The sequence below is a fragment of the Tachyglossus aculeatus genome, chromosome 14 (assembly GCF_015852505.1).
Source record: "Tachyglossus aculeatus isolate mTacAcu1 chromosome 14, mTacAcu1.pri, whole genome shotgun sequence".
Taxonomy (NCBI): domain Eukaryota; kingdom Metazoa; phylum Chordata; class Mammalia; order Monotremata; family Tachyglossidae; genus Tachyglossus; species Tachyglossus aculeatus.
The window spans coordinates 24,309,880-24,332,150 of NC_052079.1; the positions used below are offsets into that span (position 1 = coordinate 24,309,880).

Sequence of the window (22,271 nt, forward strand, 5' to 3'; positions counted from 1 at the left end):
TGTTTTCAATGGAAACAGGAAGCCATGAGCTAACTAGTTTCCATGGTAACCCGAGCAGCAGTTCCTCAATAGCTGTAGAGCAAAAGATAGAAGTTATAAAGGCGGAAATCTAGTTCTTATTTTGTCTTTTAGTCAAGAGATACCCCAATATATATTCAAAATGTAAAACGGGATTTTTATCCCTTTGACCTTTTATTTAAAGGAACAATTGTCCACGGATCTGATCAAGCCCCTGTAGTTGGTCCTTGTAGTTTTAAAAACATTGCAATAATCTGCTATTTTACACCTCCTTGTCTCCTATGTTTCCCTCTTAGCCTATCCCCAAAAAGCTCAAATTCTGGCCAAAATATTAAGTATGTAGAATGAGTTAAAGGAAGTACAATTCAAAACTGATCAGCCTAAGTCACAAAAGGCAGCAATTCCTCTCTCTACCTCTAAGTCACAAAGGGCAGCAATACCTCTAGTCAAGAGAAAGAGAAAAAGAGAGAAAAGATGCAAAGATAGCAGAGAAAAATACCCACGTCCTGCTAATTGAAACCATTACCAAGATGATCCAAGCACTTATCCTTTCCCACCTTGCCTACTGCATCAGCCTCCTCACTGACCTCCCTGCCTCCTGTCTTTCCTCACTCCAATTCTTACTTTGTTCTGTTTGTCTGCATCATTTTTCTTAAAAAAGCATTCAGTCCTTTTCTCCCCACTCCTCATGAACCTTGAATGAATGTCCATCCATCTCTGCATTACGCAGAAACTTCTTACCATCAGGTTTACAGCCCTCAAGCTCGTTGTGGGCAGGGAATCTGTCTGTTTATTATTATATTGTACTCTCCCAAGCACTTAGTACAGTGCTCAAAACACAGTATAAATTCAATAAATATGAGCGAAAGAATGAATGCGCTCTCCCCTTCTTATATTTCATCGCTGATTTCACTCATATTCATTTAGCACTTACTGTGTGCAGCACACTCTACTAAGTGCTTGAGAAAGTACAATATACCAGAGTTGGTAGATACGTCCCCTGCCCACAAGGAGCTTAGTCTAGAGAAGCAACATGGTGAAGCAGCATAGTAAGGTGGATAGAGCACGGGCCTGGGAGTCAGGACATGAGTTCTACTCCCGGCTCCGCCACTTGTCTGCTGTGTGACCTTGGGCGATTCACTTCCCTTCCCTGGGCCTCAGTTACCTCATCAAATGGGGATTGAGACTGTGAGCCCCATGTGGGACAGGGACTGTGTCCTACCCAATTTACTTGTATCCACCCCAGCACTTAGAAGAGAGATTGATATTATTATTATTAGAGGGAGAGAAAAATATTAATACACATAATATACATTCTTATGTACATATCTGCTGAGGGGCTGATGGAGGGGTGAATAAAGGGTGCAAATCCAAGTGTGCAGGCAATGCAGAAGGGAGTGGGAGAAGAGAAAACGAGGGCTTAGTAAGGGATGGCCTCTTGGAGATGTACTTCCAATAAGGCTTTGAAGGTGGACAGAGTGATCACGTGTTGGCTACAAAGAGGGATGGTGTTCCAGACCAGAAGCAGGACATGGGTGAGAGGCGGCAGCAAAACAGATAAGATCAAGGCTTTAAGTGTGCGGGCTGAGTTGTAGTAGAGAAGCAATGAGTAGAAAAGCAACTGAGTTGTAGTAGAAAAGCAAGGAGAGGGCAAGGTGATTGCTTTCAAATCAAATGTAAGGAGTTTCTACTTGATGCAGAGGTGGATGAGCAATGGCTGGAGGTTCTTGAGGAGTGGGGAAACATGGACAGAACATTTCTGTACAAAAATGATCAGGCAGCAGAGTGAAGTATGAACTGGAGTGGGAGAGCAGGGAGGTCTGCAAGGAGGCTGATACAGTAATCAAAGCAGGATAAAATAAGTGCTTTGGCATAATGTGGTAGCAGTTTGGATGGAAAGCAAAGGGCAGATTTTAGCGATGTCATGAAGGTTGAACTGACAGAATTTAGTGACAGATTGGCTATATGGGTTGAATGAGAGAGATGAATCGAGGATAACGCCAAAGCTTGTGAGATAGGAAGGATGGTGATGTTGTTTACAGTTACGGAAAAGTCAGGGGGAAGTCAGGGTTTGGGTGGGGATATGAGTTCTGTTTTTGTAAGTTAAGTTTGAGGTGTCAGCAGGACATCCAAGTAGAGATGTCCTGAAGTCAGGAGGAAATGTGAGACTGCATAGAAGGAAAGGGATCAGTACAAAGAGGTGTAGATTTAGGAATCATCTGCATAGAAATGGCAGTTGTAATAGATTTCCTACTACAAGTCAGCCTGCACACTTCGGTCCTCTAAACACCAACCTACACACTGTACCTCAAGCTTGTCTCTCTCACCACCTACGCCTGCCCTGCTGGCCTGGAATTCCCTCCCCCTTTATATATGACAGAACACCACTTTCCCACCCTCAAAGTCTTACTAAAATCACACATCTCCTCCAAGAGGAATTCCCAAACAATGTCCTCATTTCCCCTACTCTTCCCCCTTCCGTCACTTGTAAATATGAGTCTGTATCCTTTAAGCAAATGATAATCACCCCAATTTCAGAACCACAGTACTTTTGTATGTACTTTTGATTTAATTTGATTTAATGCCTGCCCCCCTCTAGACTCTAAGCTTCTTGTGTGCAGGGACTCAATCAATGGTATTTATTGAGCACTCATTGGGTGCAGACAACTGTACTAAGTGTTTGGGGGAGACAGTACAACAGGGTTTGTAGACACATTCCCTGCCCACAACAAGCTTACCATCTAGAGAGAAAGACAGACATTAATATAAATAAGTTACAGATAAGTACGTAAGTGCCATAGGGCAGAGGGAGGGATGATTATCAAGTGCTTAAAAGGATACAGATCCAGGAAATATATCTACCAATTCTGTTGTATTTCACTCTTGCAAGTGCTTAATGCAGTCTCTTCACATGGTGCATACTCATACCATTAATTGATTGATTTTAATCTCTGTATGTGATCTTTTATTAGATTATTTTCTCACCAAATCCAACCTGACACTTTCCTTATGGGGATATTTGAGAGAAATGTCATAGCTTCTTTAATACCACTTACAATTACATCTGGAGACTATTTCAAATATTGTCATAATAGCTAAATATATGACTCAGAAGTACACAACACATAAAATCTGAAACTTCCATTGCTCTGTTTAAAGCAGTTTGAGTACTAAATTATATGCACTGAATACCTGAAAGGTTGATTTTCATTTTTAGGAAAACTCACACAGGATCATGTCTTCAGCCCGCACCCTCCGCTCCTCTGCTGCTAATCTCCTTACCATGCCTCATTCTCGCCTGTCCCACCATCGACCCCCGGTCCACGTCATCCCCCTGGCCTGGAATGCCCTCCCTCCCAACATCAGCCAAGCTAGCTCTCTTCCTCCCTTCAAGGCCCTACTGAGAGCTCACCTCCTCCAGGAGGCCTTCCCAGACTGAGCCCCCTCCTTCCTCTCCCCCTCGCCCCCCTCTCCATCCCCCGTCTTACCTCCTTCCCTTCCCTACAGCACCTGTATATATGCATATGTTTGTACATATTTATTACTCTGTTTATTTATTTATTTTGCTTGTACATATCTATTCTATTTATTTTATTTTGTTAATATGTTTGGTTTTGTTCTCTGTCTCCCCCTTCTAGACTGTGAGCCCACTGTTGGGTAGGGACTGTCTCTATACGTTGCAAACTTGTACTTCCCAAGCACTTAGTACAGTGCTCTGCACACAGTAAGCGCTCAATAAATACGACTGATTGATTGATTGAGTTGTCATTTTGGAATTGAGGTGAAAGACTGAGATGAAAATACATTATTCGTTCACCCATTACCTGACCTTCTTCTGCTCAGCCCATTAATACTCTATTGTCTACATACTTCAGCTAAAAGATCATGACCAGTGGTTGAACCATAAGTAGTCAGTAGTCTAGGAATTTCCAGAACCAAAGTCTCCAAAAACCAAACCTCTATGAAGTTTGACAGGACATACATTCTGGTTAACATACTAGGCCAGGACTCAGGGTACAAATTCATATTTTAATACTCAGGGCATTAAGCTCTTTGAAAATCTGAAAAATGCAAGTGAATAAACCAAAATGTATCCACAAGTACACTGTCTGGCACCGAGTGAGTGCCTTTACAAGTACCACTGAACAAATACAGAGAGAGAGAGAGAGAGAAACAAATAAAAAAAAGAAGACATTTGAGGTTATCATTATCATCATCATCAATCGCATTTATTGAGCGCTTACTGTGTGCAGAGCACTGTACTAAGCGCTTGGGAAGTACAAGTTGGCAACATATAGAGACAGTCCCTACCCAACAGTGGTTATCTAAAATAGTTTCCAGGATTTCATGGGTCAATCGTACAAAGAAGCTTTTTCTTGGAGAAATGCATCCTTCCTATTTCCCCCTTTGTACGGGTTTGATCGTAAGAATAATTATTTTCCTTCCATAAATCCATTTTATTAAGCTGTCACAGTTCTCACTGGCAGTTCAATCAATACGAATAGTTTTTAAATTGTCTGTAATAGGAGCTGTTATAATACGGACAGACAGGTTTTGGAAACTAGTACTTGAAATACAGAACAATGATAAAGACAAAAATGACTCATTCAAAAGCTCTCAATCTATTTTCTTTTATAGTTCCTACTCATATGTGCTAAGAAGCATTTATTTTCATTTTCAGATAAATTGTTAATGTGGTAAGGTACATCTGTTTGCTAATGACTGGTATGATCTTTTTCACAGTTCATCACAGTTACACAACATTCTTTCTTACACATAGTAATTCAGAGCTGGTTATAAAACTAACAGAATAATAAATCATTTGAAGCCAAAATATGTAAATTTAATACCTATGAAATTTGATAGGACATACATCCTGGTATTTCAACAACTCTGTGTCATTGAACTTTCAAAAACACTGTTAATCTTGAACACAAAATAATGAGCATCTGAAAAGTTTAGAAATCTCAGAAATGTAGTATGGTCACATGACAAGGTGATAGAAGGTCCTCAAATATCAGCCCGAGGGAATAGCTTTTCTTAATGAACCAATAATATCTCACTACTACAGGGACAGGGTAAACATGACTATTAAAAAACGTTTTTGCATAGCCAAGCAAATTGGAGGCATGCAATTATCTGGTTGACCAGGCCACCCCAAAATCCACTTTGGGTCTGAATTATTCATTAGAGTTGTCTACATGGAACAAATCCACTGAATAATTCCCTGATTTGCTTGGTGATGCAGATTCAATCTTCATTCCATATTAATTTGCTTTTAAACGGCTCAAATAATTCTGGAAATTTGTCCAAAGAACAGTAACTTGCACTGACTTCCAAAATGTAAATAAAGCATCTGAACAGAATTGGAAAACACAAAACATGTTCTTAATGGCAGTTGAAGAACTGGAATCTTTCTGTCCACTGGTACTACTTGTGCGATATCAATAAATGATACCACTAAAATAATTTTTCCTTTCCCCCCCACCACAACAGGTAACCATGACAACTTCTATTTGCATCCCATGAATTTCTATTTTAGATAAAGTTTAAAATTCAGAAATCATATATATGAAATGTGAATAGGCTTATTACAAAGAATTAAATTAGTTCTGTGACCACTAAAATACTACACTCCCATAGGAAAAACATACTACAAAAAGTCAGAATCATACCACCCTAAGCAAATGAAAAGGAAACATGTCACCAAAAATGATTAATAATAATTCCAGCATTTGTTAAGTACTTATTGTATGCCAAGCACTGTACTAAGCGCTGGGGTAGATGCAAGAAACAGTCCCTGTGCCCTTGGGGTTCACAGAAGTAGAATTAGAAGTAGGATTTAATGCCCATTTTGCAGATGAGGAAATTGAGGCACAGAGAAATTAAGTGACTTCCCCAAGGGAGAAGCAGCATGGTCGGATAGAGCATGGACCTGGGAGTCAGAAGGACCTGGATTCTAATCCAGGCTCTGCCACCTGTCTGCTGTGACCTTGGGCAAGTCACTTAACTTCTCTGTGCCTTGGTTACCTCATCTGTAAAATGGGGATTAAGAATGTGAGCCCCATGTGGAACATAGACTGTGTCCAACTTGATTAACTTGTATCTATCCAGTGCTTAGTACAGTGCCCGGCACATACTAAGTACTTAACAAAAAACATTTAAAAAAGTGACAAAGCTGAAATTAGAACCCAGGTCCTCTGACTTCCTGGCCATGATCTTTCCATTAGGCCAGGCTGCTTCCCTTAATGACTCAGTTCCTCTCACTGTTTTTCAGAATCAATGAGTTTAGATCACACAATAAAAAAATGAAAACAATTATTATGAGATTGATTCCTTCTTCCCATCAGGGAAGAATCAGTGACTAAAAGAGGGAATATTGGTAAAAGTAAATATGCTATTGGCTTAAAATTCTTAAATTCAGTTAAATTAGTGAAACAGATGCATTTAAAATAGAGTTGTTAAAAATAACAAAAATAACAAAAATATAACAAAATAGAATACATATAACAAAAAGAAAAATAACAATAAAATACGCTTTTATCAAAAAAAGTGATGGTTTCACCATGTCAAATAGCTCAGTAACTGCATTATTAATCTCATTGTAAAGTTTAGAAAATTATGATTTCCTCTTTGCCCCTCACCATCCCCATCTATCCAGGGTACAAAAAGACACAAGACAGACTTAACCAGAGGTTTATGAAACTTCATGGACTATATATGTGTGTCTAAATGATGCTAATGAGAAACTCACTACTAGCTACTTAGCTGTGTGACTTTGGGCAAATCACTTTATTTCTCTTTGCCTCAGTTACCTCATCTGTAAAATGGGGATTAAGACTGTGAGCCCCATGTGAGACAACCTGATTACCTTGTATCTACCGCAGTGCTTAGGACAGTGCTTGGCACATAGTAAGCGCTTAACAAATACCATCATTATTATTACTATTACTAGACTTTTTGGTCACAATTGAGCAGAGTGAAAAAAATATAAATTGAGGTCATCCACACATAGAATAACTTTGGCATCTGATCATACCTACACAAAATTCATTTGGACCTGGAATCCATCCAGCGGGTCCCACTGACACTGGGTGCTGGAGGCTCAGTGTTCCATTGCCATTAGCCTTTCCGGATTTGGAGGGCATCTCTGAAACCACCTAGAGTGGCAGCAAAGTCAGAGTAAAAGAATTTGGCGGGGGAGGAGGGGAGGGAGAGGAAGAGAGGAAGAGGGGGAGAGAGAGAGAGAGAGAGAGAGAGAGGGAGGGAGAGAGACAGAGAGAGAGAGAGAGAGAGAGAGTGTGTGTGTGTGTGTCTCGGGGGATGGGGGATGGGGGCAGGAAGCTGGAAGTGTACTTGGTCGATCACACAAAGGAGTAATAATCAGGAATCCTGAGGAAGATGCCATCGAGTGTAGGGTGCTCAGAGATGTACCGCAAATTGGACCGCTCCCTAGCGTTCATGGTTTCTGCATGGTGCAGTCCCTTCTAATGTTAGACTGGTTCAGCATTAGGATTGCCTCATACAAATTAGACCACACATAGGCTTTTCAATACAAATAGTACTCTTCAAAAAGCATTATATCCTATGTAGGCAGGCCTCTATCTGTCTAGGACACTGACTGAATTGAGAATAGCACAAAGTCCAAAATCAACATGGAATTACTTACCCATTTTACATTCACCAACATTTAGGTGCAGAACAAATTTTTTGGCACTAAAACCCCTGCAATTTTAAAATATGGTCTTCCAAGAAGACAGGTCTTGGGAGGACACAGCATGTTAAAGACTGACTGGCTGATAAAAATGGAGGAATTCACATAGAATATTTTCAAACCTTAAATAATGCCGCAATGTAAGTTTTACCATTATGTTATGGCGAATACTGGTCAAACTGTCCATCTCTGCGTAGCTCTCCAGATTATTTGGATTATTTGTAGATATCGGAATTTCTACAGAATGGAGAATACTGGTTAAACAGCCTACTCCTATGTATGGCCATACAAACCAAAGAAGAAGTAGATTATTTGTACAAATCAGAATTTCAGTGAATATCTCATTTCATTGACCCAGCTGGGGAGAAAACAGGGGTCTCCAGTGTCAGACTGAAAATTGAGCAACTGTTAGGTGTCATGTGAACTCTGCCTGACCTTGGACAGGTCATCCCACTTACTTGTATCTTTCCTCATGTATAAAATAGCTAGAACAAAACTATGCCTCCTAATCACAGGTGTTTGATGGTAAACAAATAAACATTTTGCCATTTACGTAGCCTATCATATTTGCAAACAACAATACACGATTAACACTGAAGAGAAATCATTAGTGACTTCACCTGCCAAACGAAGAGATGCAGTCATCATGTTCTTTGGGTTTACCTGAAACTAGGATATATAACTTTGTGAGTTTGAGAGTTTTGAGAAGGTTCATCTTAAGTAAGTTCTAACGTCAAAACCCTAGCATCATTAAACAAAAGTAGATATGGCTCTCCTAAAATCACACATATATAGGTATATGTAGATATGATACACAAATACTCATTTACACGTACTCACACACACACATATATATGTGTACATATACATATATGTGCTTTTTTAAAAGAATGACAATTTTATGGAGAGAGCAAAGTCTCAGAGTCTCTCCTCCAGTTTACCAAAAAATGTAAAGACTACCTCCCTCATATTTGTCAGCAGACAATATAACTTCACAAGAAGGAACTCCTGAGTCCACTTGAATTTATCCTTATTTACAGCTAGTTGCTTAGACGTGTTGCACACTTCCTTTCATACCCTACAGGATGCTGACAGGCAGAAGCCATCAAGAAGACTGAAAGAAAGTGAAGCTGGGAGACTTCCTCACTCTTCTTGACTAAGAAGTGTGTGCCTTTACTATGTCAGAACAATCCCAGACACCAGCAGTGCAAAATGTACGACTTTTTTTCCATGTGCATAATTAAAACTCACTGTGTCATTTTTTTTTTTTAGGGGGTGAGGGGAGGGGAGAGTTTCTTACTGTTGGGTTTTTTTTCTCTAAACACTGGGGAATCCTATTTGTTTCTATTCAGCCCTTTCAGAAACTTAATCAAAGCCCTAGCCTGTTAGAAAACAGGATCATCACTAATACCAATAATAATAAATAATGATAATAATGGCATCTGTTAAGTGCTTACTAGGTGCCAAGCACCGTTGGGGCTCTGGGTCCATAACCCCGTTTTACAGATGAGGTAACTGAGGCCCAGAGAAGTGAAGTGACTTGCCCAAGGTCACACAGCAGAGCCAGGATTAGAACCCAGGTCCCTGACTACCAAGCACATGCTCTTGCCACTAAGCCATGCTGCTTCTAATAAAATCAGAAATTCAAAATTACTCTGTTTTGGTCACACTCTAAATCAAGGGTTAAATAGATATTTGGGTTAAAGCCGGCTGATTTAGTCCATCAGGGTAAATAGGGATAAGGAAGCTAATTCTGGAACCCTCTCAAGACCGATATAGCGGAGAGAACCCTTCCCCATAGTGTTGAAAACTCAGTTTCCTAGGAAAATGGAAGCTCAACCAGAACCATCCCACATCCAAATCAGGGAACACCGGGGTTGGGCTGACCAGACGGGCACATCACTTAGAAGGATTTCCCCAACGCAGTCTCCCATCCTTCATCACCCGGAATGGACTCCGGGTGGAAGGCCAGGCCCTTATGGGCCTCAGGTCTCCCCCCAGCTCAACGGGAGGCCGGTCGGGCAAGAAAGGGAACGGATGCACGGAGGGGAAAAGGTGGGCGGAGGGGGAAAGGGACGTGAAGATTAACAAGGAGGCCGAGTGTCATGGGTCCGCAAGGCGGGAAGGGAGGTACCCTGTGGATCTTTCCTCGGTGAGGGGATCAAGGTAGGTTGAGCAAGCAGTTCGCGCACTTCTCCTGAGCATTTGGTCACTGGTGAGCTGAACTCTGCGGGCAGGAAGAAGGCTGGGGACGGGGCCGCCCAATGAGCTTGTCCCGAGGAGCCTCCTCGGGGGCTCTTTCTAGGGGAGGAGGAAGGGAAATTAGGGAGGGAGGGAGAGGGAGAGAGAGAGACTGGAGCGAGAAGAGTGTCCGGCCTTACCCTGGCGGTCCTGGACGAGTAGGGGTCCTCGAAGAGCGCCCAGACTTGCGGCCGCAGCTTGGTCCAGCGGCCGGCCCCGCCGTCGGTCCCCGGCCCGGCCCGGATGGCCAGTGGGTCGTGGCCGGGCTCCTGGGGGCGGCCGGGCTCCCCTCCTTGGTGGCCGGCCCGGTCCGCGGCCCCGGCCCGCTCCGCCGCTCCGGCCCCGCCGCCCCCGCCGCCGCCGCCGCCGCCGCCGCCGATGAGGTCCGGGGCCTCGAAGATGTCGAGCGCCTCCTCGGCGTCGCGGTGCTGGCGGTAGGTCATCCAGCAGCAGGGCTCCACGTCGGTCTCGTCGAGGCCCCAGAAGGCCAGCTCCTCCTCGAACAGCGGGCCGCACACGTCGGCCGGGCAGTGCAGCTTGCCGGTGCGGTAGTAGTTGAGCACGTAGGCGAAGACCCCCGGGTGCCGGTCGAAGAAGAACTCGCGCCCGCCGCCGCCGCCGCCGCCGCCGCCGCCGCCGCCGCCGCCGCCGCCGCGCCCAGGGCTGCCGGGGCCGCCCCCGATCTCCGAGCGGCCGGCGGGGCGCGGCGGGGCCGGGGCCGGGGCCGGGGCCGGGGCCGGAGCCGGGGCCGGCGGCCGGGCCGGGGGCGACGGCGGGCCCTCTCCTCCGGGCAGGCCGCCGCCCCGCGGGTCCGCGACGAGCAGCGCTAGCCTGGTGCCCGGCAGGGTCCTGAGCGTGCTGCGGTAGGTTTCGTGCCGGGTGCCTCCCACGTTGAGGATTACCCTCTCGTTGTCCTCGATCTTGCCCATCGCCGGGGTTCAGACATGACTAGACGGGGCGGGGGAGGGGAGGGGGAAGACGAACACAAGGCACAAGGCGGGTGACCTCCGGGCGGCCAGAGCGAGGCCTCCCCCCACCCCCGCCCCGGCCGGGGCGCTCCCGGGGCCCGGCGGGGCCCACGGTGGGAGGGCGGCCCGGCCCCCGCCCTCCCTCCCTCCCTCCCCCGAAAAGCCAAGTCAGGCGGCCGGCTCCCATCTCCCTCCAAGTCGGCCTCGGCCGCCCCTCGCCCTTCCCCTGACCTCGACCCCTCTACCACCCGCGGGCTCTCCGACTACGCCGCCGCCGCCGCCGCCCGGCTCCTCCTCGTCCGCCTCTGACTTGGCCGGTCGGTGCCCCGGGTTCGGCCCGACCCTCCCCCAATGCAACCTGCGGGGCCCTTACCGGCCCCGCAGCCCCCGCCGAGCCCCCGCCGAGCCCCCGCCGGCCCTGCGCACCCCGAGCCACCCATCCATCCTGCCTCACCGCCCTGAGCGCCCCGCACACCCTGCCCGCCTACCGGGCGCACCCCGCCCACCAAACCTGCCGGCCGGGCACACCCTGCCGGCCCGCCCGCCGGCCCGCCGGCGCACCCTGCACACCCTTACACACCGGACCCGCCGCGCACCCCCTGAACAGTGTGCCTGCCCGCCGGCGCACCCTGCACTCCTTTACACACCTCTCCCCACCGCCGCGCGCAACCCGCCTGGCCGCTGTGCGCACCTCGCACACACTACACACGGCGCCCGACCGCCGCGCACCCCCTCCACACCGTGCCTGCCCGCTGGCGCACCGCACCCTGCACACTGCGCCCGACCGCCGTGCACAACCTGCCTGACCGCTGTGCGCACCCTGCACACCCCGCCTGGCCGCCGACACACCCGACACAGCGTGCCTGACCGCCGAGTGCATCCTGTACACCCGACCCACCGCCTGACCGCCGTGCGCAGCCTGCACAGCCTACGCACCGCGCCCGACCGCCGTGCGCCCCCTGCACAGCCTACATACCGCGCCTGGCCGCCGGGCTCCCGCTCCCGCATTGCCTCCCCGCCGGCGCACCCTGCCGCGTTCAGCCTCCTCCTCCTCCGGTCTCCGGGACCCTCTGCCCAAGGCAGAGAGGTAAAAGGCAATGAGGCCGGCCCTACAGCCTGTTGCCCGCCCCACCCCCCGCCGCTAACCCCGTCCTTCACCACTTCTGTCCCGGGGCCGGGCGCGGAGCTGAGTGGAGCCCGTGCCCCGGGGAAGCCTGAGCGGAGCGGAGGAATCCGCTTTCTAGGAGGGCAGCAAACCTCAGCCGTTGCTCAACGGGCGGGCGCCCGCCCTGTCCGAGGCTGGGCTGTCGGCAGGTAGCCCGGCCTCGCCCCCCCCCCCCCCCCCCCCGCACCACCACCACGGTCTGGGTCGCCAGCCGCCCGGTTCGCCCCAGGGTGGCCCGCGCTCCCCTCCTCCGCCCGGTACCTTAGCGAGACACGGAGACCAGGGGACTGCCCGGGCGGCCTGGCCCCTGCCGGCCCTCCCTCCTCTCCTCCTCCTGCTCCCTCCTCTTTTTCCTTACCCTCCTCCTCCTCCTCCCAGTGCCAAACTACCTGTTGGATTTGTCCGTGTTCCGGGGCTCCTCCGCCCCGCCCCCGAACCCCGGCGCTCAATCCAGGAGGCCCCGCCCCGAGCCCCTTCCCCGACCCCCCCGCCGCGCCCGTGGCTTCGCAGGGACCCGAGGGGACCGGGCCCGGGCCCCCCACGGCCGGCAGGCTGGGGCCGGAGAGGGGATGGGGGAGGAGAGGGGGCTGGGCTGGGCCTCAGTGGGCCCCCCGCCCCTCCCAGGGCGCCGAGCCCTCCAGATAGGGAGGGAGCGCGGTGATCTGAAGAGGAGCCCCCGTCTGACCCGCCCCCGCCCCCGGGCTCGCCGGAATCGGGCTCCCCCGGGACGGATCGCGAGCTATTCGGCCGCTGGGCTGTCTCCGTACTCCCTAGTGTCCGATAACTCAATCACTCAATCAGTGGTATTTATTGAGCGCCTACTATGTGCCGACCACTCAACTCGGCCTTTGGAAGCGTTCAATAAGGCAGAATACAACTCGCCCGGAGAGTCCGTCCCGGTCTCCCCGCCAGCCCCCTCCCAACTCCCCACGTAGATGCAAATTTCCAGAATCTGTGTGACGGCATACAAACGCAAAGAGAACGGTTTGTCGTAGAAAGGAAGAGGCTAAGGTGAGTGTTTTACAGCGTGGCTCAGTGGAAAGAGCACGGGCTTCGGAGTCAGAGGTCATGGGTTCAAATCCCGGCTCCGCCACTTGTCAGCTGTGTGACTTTGGGCAAGTCACTTCGCTTCTCTGGGCCTCAGTTACCTCATCTGTAAAATGGGGATTGAGACCGTGAGCCCCCCGTGGGACAACCTGATCACCTTGTATTCTCCCCAGCGCTTAGAACAGTGATTTGCACATAGTAAGCGCTTAATAAATGCCATCATTATTATTATGATTTACAATCAGTGATGAATTGGGGATTGAGACTGTGAGCCCCCCGTGGGACAACCTGATCACCTTGTATTCTCCCCAGCGCTTAGAACAGTGCTTTGCACATAGTAAGCGCTTAATAAATGCCATCATTATTATTATGATTTACAATCAGTGATGAATGCAGCCAACAAAGACCTAGACCCCGGGTTTCCCCAATTCCACATTTCTTCCTTCCAGGCTACATAAAATATATTGGGAATTCCCTTTAGGGTTCATCCTGTTGAGCAGGGAATCTAGGAAAGGGGGAAAGACATTTTTCTCAGTCATGAAGGGGACTGTCTTGGGGTCAACGGATTCTCTGTGAGATTGGGAGGCACTCACTCGTAAAGGCAAGAAACAGGAATGTAGGGGAATTGTAGGGCAAAGTTTCAACACGTGGGAATAATCGGTGGACATACAACATACTGATAATTTAATCTAACAGCCAATTGATGAGAACTTTCAGATCCAAATTCCAAAGGAATTACTTTACTTTAGGGGTGTGGACATGACATATCAATGAATACCATTCACTGAGCCCTTACTAGGTGCAGAGCACTGTTCTAGGCACTTAGCAATAAAGCACTGTTTCATTCATTCATTCAATTCATTCAATCGTATTTATTGAACCCTTACTGTTGGGAAAGTACAGCACAATAAACAGTGACATTCCCTGCCTACAACAAGCATACAGTCTAGAGGGGAGAAGATAGACATCAGTACAAATAAATAAAATTACAGATATGGTGTACATAAGTGCTGGGAGGGGGAAGAGCAAAGGGCTCAAGGCGAAGCAGAAGGGAGTGGGAGATGAGAAAAAGTGGGGCTTAGTTTGGGAAGGCCTTTTGGTGGAGATGTGCCCTCAACAAGGCTCTGAAGGAGGGAAGAGTAATTGTCTGCTGGATTTGAGGAGGGAGGGCATTCCAGGCCAGAGGCGGGAGTCAGCTGGGGGTCTTCGGAGAGACAGGCGAGTTCGAGGCAGAGGTTAGCCCTAGAGGAGCGAAGTGTGTGGGTAGGGTTGTAGAAAGGGAAGTGAGGTAAGGTAGGAGGAGGCAAGGTGATGGAGTGCTTTAAAGACAATGATGAAAAGTTTTTGTCTGATATGGAGGTGGATGGGCAACCACTGGGGGTTACTGAGTGACATGTTGTGAACATTTCTGTAGAAAAATGATCTGAGCAACAGAGTGAATTATGGACTGGAGTGGGGAGAGATGGGAAGCTGGGACGTCAGCAAGGAAGCTGATGCAGCAATCAAGGTGGGATAGAAAAAGCGATTGTATTAACGTGGTAACAGTTTGGTTGGAGAGGAAAGGGAGGATTTTAGCAATGTTGTGAAGGTGGAACCGACAGGATTTGGTGATGAATTGAATATGGGTTGAATGAGAGAGAGGAGTCAAGGATAATGCCAAGGTTACAGGCTTGTGAGATAGGAAGGATGGAGATGATGTCTACAAGTGAAGGGAAAGTTAGGGGGAGGACAGGGTTTGGGTGGGAAGAGAAGGAGCTCTGTTCTGTACATGTTTAGTTTGAGGTGAAAGAAGGACATCCAATTAGAGATGTCTTGAAGCCAGGAGGAGTGTGAGACTGGAGAGAGGGAGATAGGAGATGTAGAAATGAGTTCTCCAAGGGACTGGGTGTAGATGGAGAATAGAAGAGGATCTAGAACTGACCCTTGAGGGACTCCCACAGTTAGGGGGTGGGAGGCAGAGAGGGGACGGGGAAATTTTCGGAAGATCATGCCTGATAGTGTCAATTTGGTTGATGAAATAGGCAGCGAGTGAGGGGCAAGAGATGGGGGAGGCAGGGGGACAGAGGGCTGAGGAGGGAATTAATTTTCTGAAACAACTGGTGAGGGCAATGAGCATGGGTGGAGAAATACTTTTGCTGGGCAGAGGAAAGAGCAGAGTTAAAGTTTGCAAGAATAATCTTGAAGTGGATGAAATCAGTCTGATGCCAGGAACACTCTGTGGCTCGTGCACAGGAATGAAGGAGACAGACCGTAAAAGTGATCCAGGACTGTGGGTTAGTTGTACGAGAGGGATGAAGGGATAGGGGAGCGAGTGACGAGTTCAGTAGAAACGGTGGTGTTGGGATTGTCAATTTGTTCATCAAGTTAAGGTAGTTTGGGTATGGAGGCTAATCCACCGAAACTGCCCTCTCAAAGGTCACCAATGACCTACTTCTTGCCAAATCCAATGGCTCCTACTCTATCCTAATCCTCCTCGACCTCTCAGCTGCCTTCGACACTGTGGACCACCCCCTTCTCCTCAACACGCTATCCAACCTTAGTTTCACAGACTCTGTCCTCTCCTGGTTCTTCTCTTATCTCTCTGGCTGTTCATTCTCAGTCTCCATTGTGGGCTCCTCCTCCCCGTCCCATCCCCTTACTATAGGGGTTCCTCAAGGGTCTGTTCTTGGTCCCCTTCTGTTCTCTATCTACACTCACTCCCTTGGTGAACTCATTCACTCCCACAGCTTCAACTATCATCTCTACACTGATGACACCCAAATCTACATCTCTGCCCCTGCTCTCTCTCCCTCCCTTCAGGCTCGGGTCTCCTCCTGCCTTCAGGACATCTCCATCTGGATGTCTGCCTGCCATCTAAAACTCAATATGTCCAAGACCGAACTCCTTATCTTCCCTCCCAAACCCTGCCCTCTCCCTGACTTTCCCATCATATGTAGACAGCACTACCATCCTTCCCATCTCCCAAGCCTGCAACCTTGGTGTCATCCTCGACTCTGCTCTCTCATTCACCCCTCACATCCAATCTGTCACCAAACCTGCCAGTCTCACCTCCGCAACATCACCAAGAGTCAGAAGTCATGGGTTCAAATCCCAGTTCTGCCAATTGTCAGCTGTGTGACCTTGGGCAAGTCACTTAACTTCTCTGGGCCTCAGTTACCTCATCTGTAAAATGGGGGTGAAGACCATGAGCCCCCCGTGGGACAACCTAATCACCTTGTAACCTCCCCAGTGCTCAGTTCTTTGCACATAGTAAGCGCTTAATAAATGCCATCATTATTATTATTATTATCTGCCATTTCCTCTCCATCCGAACCACTACCTGGCTGGTTCAGTCTCTCATCCTATCCCGACTGGATTACTGCATCAGCCTCCTCTTTGATCTCCCATCCTCCTGTCTCTCTCCACTTCAGTCTATACTTCATGCGGCTGCCCGGATCATCTTTGTGCAGAAACGCTCTGGGCACGTTACTCCCCTCCTCAAAAATCTTCAGTGGCTGCCAGTCAAACTACACATCAGGCAGAAACTCCTCACCCTCGGCTTCAAGGCTCTCCATCACCTCGCCCCCTCCTACCTCACCTCCCTTCTCTCCTTCTACAGCCCAGCCCACACCCTCTGCTCCTCCGCCGCTAATCTCCTCACCGTGCCTCGTTCTCACCTGTCCCGCCATCGACCCCCGGCCCACGTCATCCCCCTCTGCCCATCCGCCAAGCTAGCTCTCTTCCTCCCTTCAAGGCCCTACTGAGAGCTCACCTCCTCCAGGAGGCCTTCCCAGACTGAGCCCCCTCCTTCCTCTCCCCTTCGTCCCCCCTCTCCATCCCCCCATCTTACCTCCTTCCCTTCCCCACAGCACCTGTATATGTTTGTACATATTTATTACTCTATTTATTTATTTATTTTGCTTGTACATATCTATTCTATTTGTTTTATTTTGTTAATATGTTTGGTTTTGTTCTCTGTCTCCCCCTTCTAGACTGTGAGCCCACTGTTGGGTAGGGACTGTCTCTATATGTTGCCAACTTGTACTTCCCAAGCGCTTAGTACAGTGCTCTGCACACAGTAAGCGCTCAATAAATACGATTGATGATGATGATGATGATGGGCGAGAGCTATCAGAATGGGAGATGAAAAGGGAATTCCTTTGAGGGAAGGCACTTCCCTCCAGCAAGGGGTTGCCTCCCTCTTAGTGAATGGTTGCCTTCCTCAATCTAAGGCACCTCCCCCTAGAAACTACATTGGCGGTAATTAGGAGTGAATTGGGAGTGAACTTGCCATTGTTCTCCCAGCCTAGGAACAACTGGAGGGGTGCTGATTTAATCATATCTGAAATGCTACTGCCTTAAGTTTCGCAAAATGAAAAGGTAAAAGCAAATCAAATACAAAAGTCATCTTGATACATTTGAAATGATAAATGAATCTGACTGGGCAAACCTGTGCAGCTAATACCAATGAGGGCTGCCCACTAACTTTGGTAGAGGCTTGGAGATCTTCCAAGACCTAGACCCTTCTCTTTTGCAGACACCACACCTGGGAGAGGGGGAATGACGACACATCACGCTATGAAACTGCTTGACCTGCTCGTCACTTAACGTGTTAAATATTATTTGGACATGCGAAGTCCAAATTTAATTGCTGCATATTATAAATTGAATGTATTCAAACTGGGGTTTGTTCATCTTGCTTGTTAAATTGGTTCAGATGGTCTTTAATATAAAATTTTAAGGATTTGTTCATCTTGCTTGTTAAATTGGTTCAGATGGTCTTTAATATAAAATTTTAAGGGTTGACGATGCAAGTACTGCGTGTTGTCTCTGCTATAGCCTTGCTAATGGGCAAAAAGCAGTTGTATGCTACTTGGTATCATACATATCTACAGATCTGGATGTCTACTTTGTCTTTGCAATAGTTTCATTTTAGGGGACTGGAAACGTTTAGTCATCATATCCCAAGGATTTGGAAAGGAACAGAAGAATTGGAAAATTTGTTATAATTGTTAGTAGTTTTTTTAAGAATGAGTTAAGAATAATTGTCTAGTATTATTAGGAAAAATCTATTATTTCAAACTTTATCAATCGTATCTGGCTATATGATACTCCTGGGTACTTCTCTGCCTCACAGTTCTATGGTCAGGATTGCTTGACTTCCAGACAGGGTCCAGCAAAGGAATCATCACTGAACTGCCTCCCAGGGAGCCTGTCTTCAGTCTTACCCATGATGTGACAGCATCAGGGAAGGGAACCTGTTTCTACCAGCCGACCTGTTTCAACATGACTGGTGCTCCTCGCCCCCTCATTCCAGTGACTCTGGACAATTAGACACGATGATCTCTGGCAATGTACCATGCAGCTAACGAGGAGTCCACACCACAAGAGGAGTTTTGGACTGGTTCTATGGACTCTTTAGACTTGCGGGGGGAAGCTCACTATTCCATGGATTTCTGCAACGTTTGCTCCCGGCGGTGGGCTTAGTGGGAGGATGGTGGTTACTAAGTTGCTGTTGCTCGGCCCTTTTCACACAGATGCGACAAACACTACAGTCACCCCCAGCTCTTCCCTCTGTGCGCTATCTTAAGACCGTTGTGCTAGTAAGGGAGGGGGTGATTATCTGTCCCACTGCTACACTGCTCTATCTGTGGGTAGCGGACACTTCAATCATCCCTGGCCCCTTACCTCAGTGCAGTGCCTTAAAACCATGATGGGCCACCGACCACCTTCCATACCGTCATACCTCCTACTCGCACGCCTTGAGGGCGGAGTGCCGCCTTCTGTTGCCCCTGGCCATGGGATAGGACACGTCCTCTGCCCCAACCCATGGATCTGCTTTTCTGGTTCCTGTGGGAAGCCAGGGAGGTTATTGGCCCACGCGGTCAGGGGAGGGACAGCGCCGGAAGGCACGGCTTCCAGTGAAACCCCACCACTATGCGACCCAGAGGGGACGCAGGAAGGGGTGGGGTCAGGTGGGTACGGATGGCGAGGGCCAAGGGGTGGTATGTTCCAAGGTGACCCTGGGGTACCGGCCATTTCAAGGTCAAAAGCTATCTCATGACCACCTGAGCCAGCAGGCGGAACTCGGAAGTGAGAGTGGGAGACCGCCCCCACAACCAAAGCTACTAAATTGACAGCCAAAGCCAGGAATACAGAAGGTGTCCCTCGCCCCCGTGCCAATCAATTTAGATATGGAGGAGGGGGGAGGGCAGGGATTGGATAGACTGAGGCCAGAAGCTGGAATGGCCTAGGGGCACAGGCGATAAATACCTGTTGCCTCTGACCTTCGGGGTCAGAACACCAAGACATGCAGCAGCAGGAGGAGCAGCCACTGCAGCAGCAGCAGCTCACGTGTTTCTCTCTGCCCAGAAGGCCAGATGCCCACTCTGCAACCAGAACCAACACACTGAGGCAAGGGCCATGGGACAGGTGAATGTCTCGTAGGTGGGATCCAGGTATCCCTCTGCTGATGGGAGTCATCAGTGGATTCCTCCCATGTAGGGAGAGCACATGGTGAGAGCTAGCCGCCCACCACAGGCACGGGTAATGTAATGAATTATTCCAATGTGGGAAAGTAAGTGGATTCTTCCCGACAGGGAAGTGCACATGGATGAGAGCTAGCCGCCTCATCCACTAACGATTAACATGTGATTGTGTTCCTCCCATGTAGAGAAGTTCTAGTATTGCTAATTGATTATATACCTCCTGAAAGGGAAGTTCAATCCATTGTACCTAAACAATTACATAAATTCAATTGGCCTCAGAATAAATTTTATATAAAACTCAGGCTTTCTGTCCCCGGCCCCTCTCTCTCTCTTGCCTCGCTGATTACTGAATGAACCTGTCCCCGGACGATGGGTGACAGGCCCCTAGTGTGAGGGGGCAGGTCCAGAGGGCTCAGTGTCCCTTCCTTTTGGCGCCATCCTAGACGCCCCACTGGCAGGGAGAGGGAGGGGATGGGGTCAGCTTCCCTTCCCCTTTGGCATGGGTGTGGAGGAGTTACCTCACGTTGGACCCCCAGCCCTGTCTCTCTTGCCTCTCACAGCCCTTTCACAGCCCTGTTATTATCACCACCATCTACTTTGTTCTATGTAAAGCCTCCAATGGTTTCCCATCCACTGCTGTATCAAATAGAAACTCCTAACCATCAGCTGCAGAGCCAGCCAGCTGCAGAGAAGCAGCATGGCTCAGTGGAAAAGAGCCCGGGCTTTGGAGTCAGAGGTCATGGGTTCAAATTCCAGCTCCGCCAATTGTCAGCTGTGTGACTTTGGGCAAGTCACTTAACTTCTATGGGCCTCAGTTCCCTCATCTGTAAAATGGGGATGAAGACTGTGAGCCCCCCGTGGGACAACCTGATCACCTTGTAACCTACCCAGTGCTTAGAACAGTGATTTTCCCATAGTAAGCACTCAATAAATGCCATCATCATTATTATTATTATGTTATCAGCTTTAAGGCACTCATCACCTCTCTCCCTCCTTCCTACTCTACCTCTCCTCCCACTACAATACAGTCCACAAAATTCACTTCTCTAACACCAACATACTTACTAAATATGCCTCCATCTCTTCTCTCTCGCTATCTACCTGCTGCACTTGCCCTCCCTCCTGGGTGGAACTCCCTTCTGCTTCATGTCTGACAAACCCCAACTCTCCACATCTGCAAAGCCCTACTGAATTCACAGATGCCTTCTTGACTAGCCTCTCATCTTCCCATCCTATTCCTCCTCCCTTCTGCGTAGCCTATGCACTTAAATCCATAGCCCCTAAGCACTTTGATATTCACCCCATCCCAACCCCCACAGCACATATATATGTATATGTCTGTGTATATATATATATATATATATATATATATATATATATATATATATATATATTTGTACTTTGTTTCTTCCTCTACTGTAATTTATTTTAATGTCTGTCTCCCAAAGTAGATTTTTAAATTCCCAGAGGGTAAGAATCACGTCTTCCAATTCTACTGAACTCTCTCAACCTCTTAGTCAGGTGCTCTGCACAGAGTATGTGCTCAGTAAAGTACCATTGATTGATTGATTGGTAATGCCATGGACAAATCTCAGAATCAGTCAATCAGTGGCATTTACTGAGCACTTACTGTGTGCAAAGCACTGTAGTAAGGACTTGGAGCGTATAGCACAATGGAGTTGGTAGTCACGTTCCCTGCCTTCAAGGAATTTACAGTCTAGAACTGAATTCTTAGCCTTCAAAATGCTTTCCTCGGCTTGAAATCCATCATTTATAAGCACAGCTTGGCACATTTCACCTCACCTCCAATAAAGTACTCTCTGGGTGGAGACGAGACCCAATATATCAATTATTCAATCAATGGTATTTATTATGCACTTTTGGTGAACAGAGCACTGTATTAAGCATTTTAGTGACTCACTGATTCTCTTTTCAGCAATTCCCACACATTTAAGGACACACTTAAAAACTAAAAAAAAATGTTTTTAAGCCACAGTATTGGAAGTCTAAGTCAAAATCCATTCGGCCTATCATATCTGTATTTGCTGTAACAATGGTCTTGCATTTAATGGATACTTGTGCAGCCATCTGTTTTGCTTTGACTGGTTGGCCTAAATAAAATGGTGATTCTAAAAATATATACTTTCTGCAAGCCTCAATCTTCCAGTCAAACTCCACACAAGTACCAATAATAAAACAACATTCGGCAAAGAGAAAAGTCTCATTCTCCTCAAGAAGGAAGTTATTTATTGATCCCCTGTCCAAAATGTTTAGCTTATCAGACCCTAAATAATTGAAAGTTCAGTAGCAATCACTTCATTCTTATATTTTTATCATAACATCATAGAAATGGGTGCAATGACATAATGATATGAAATACAAAAGCTGATGAAAGAACAGAACTAACTACAAACTGAAGACTGTGAGCCCGTTGTTGGCTAGGAACCGTCTCTATATGTTGCTGCTTTGTACTTTCCAAGCACTTAGTACAGTGCTCTGCATACAGTAAGTGCTCAATACAATTGAATGAATGAATGAATGAAAGGAACAAATGAACAATATAGTGCAGTACTACTGCACTGAATTGAGAAAGCTGTGATACTGAATAGAGATGAGGAGAAATATCCTGATTACTGAATTGATTGCAAAGT

The 22,271-nt window shown here is 47.9% G+C and overlaps 1 protein-coding gene across 7 annotated transcripts in view; it reads right to left on the bottom strand.

Annotated features, from left to right (window-relative positions):
* Window positions 1-12,535, bottom strand: part of KCNC2 (potassium voltage-gated channel subfamily C member 2) — a 222,411-nt gene extending 209,876 nt beyond the window's left edge. For 5 of the 7 annotated variants that reach the window (XM_038756968.1, XM_038756964.1, XM_038756969.1 and 2 more), the window contains exons 1-2: window positions 11,918-11,973; window positions 10,114-10,921 (exon numbers count right to left, since the gene is read on the bottom strand). In XM_038756968.1, coding sequence (XP_038612896.1) covers window positions 10,114-10,902 — 789 coding nt within the window. In that variant the 5' untranslated portion in view covers window positions 10,903-10,921; window positions 11,918-11,973. Of the gene's footprint in view, window positions 1-10,113; window positions 10,922-11,917; window positions 11,974-12,367; window positions 12,426-12,495 lie in introns of those variants that run through there. The other 2 variants (XM_038756966.1, XM_038756965.1) reach the window with 2 other exon arrangements.
* Between the last annotated feature and the right edge of the window lie 9,736 nt (window positions 12,536-22,271).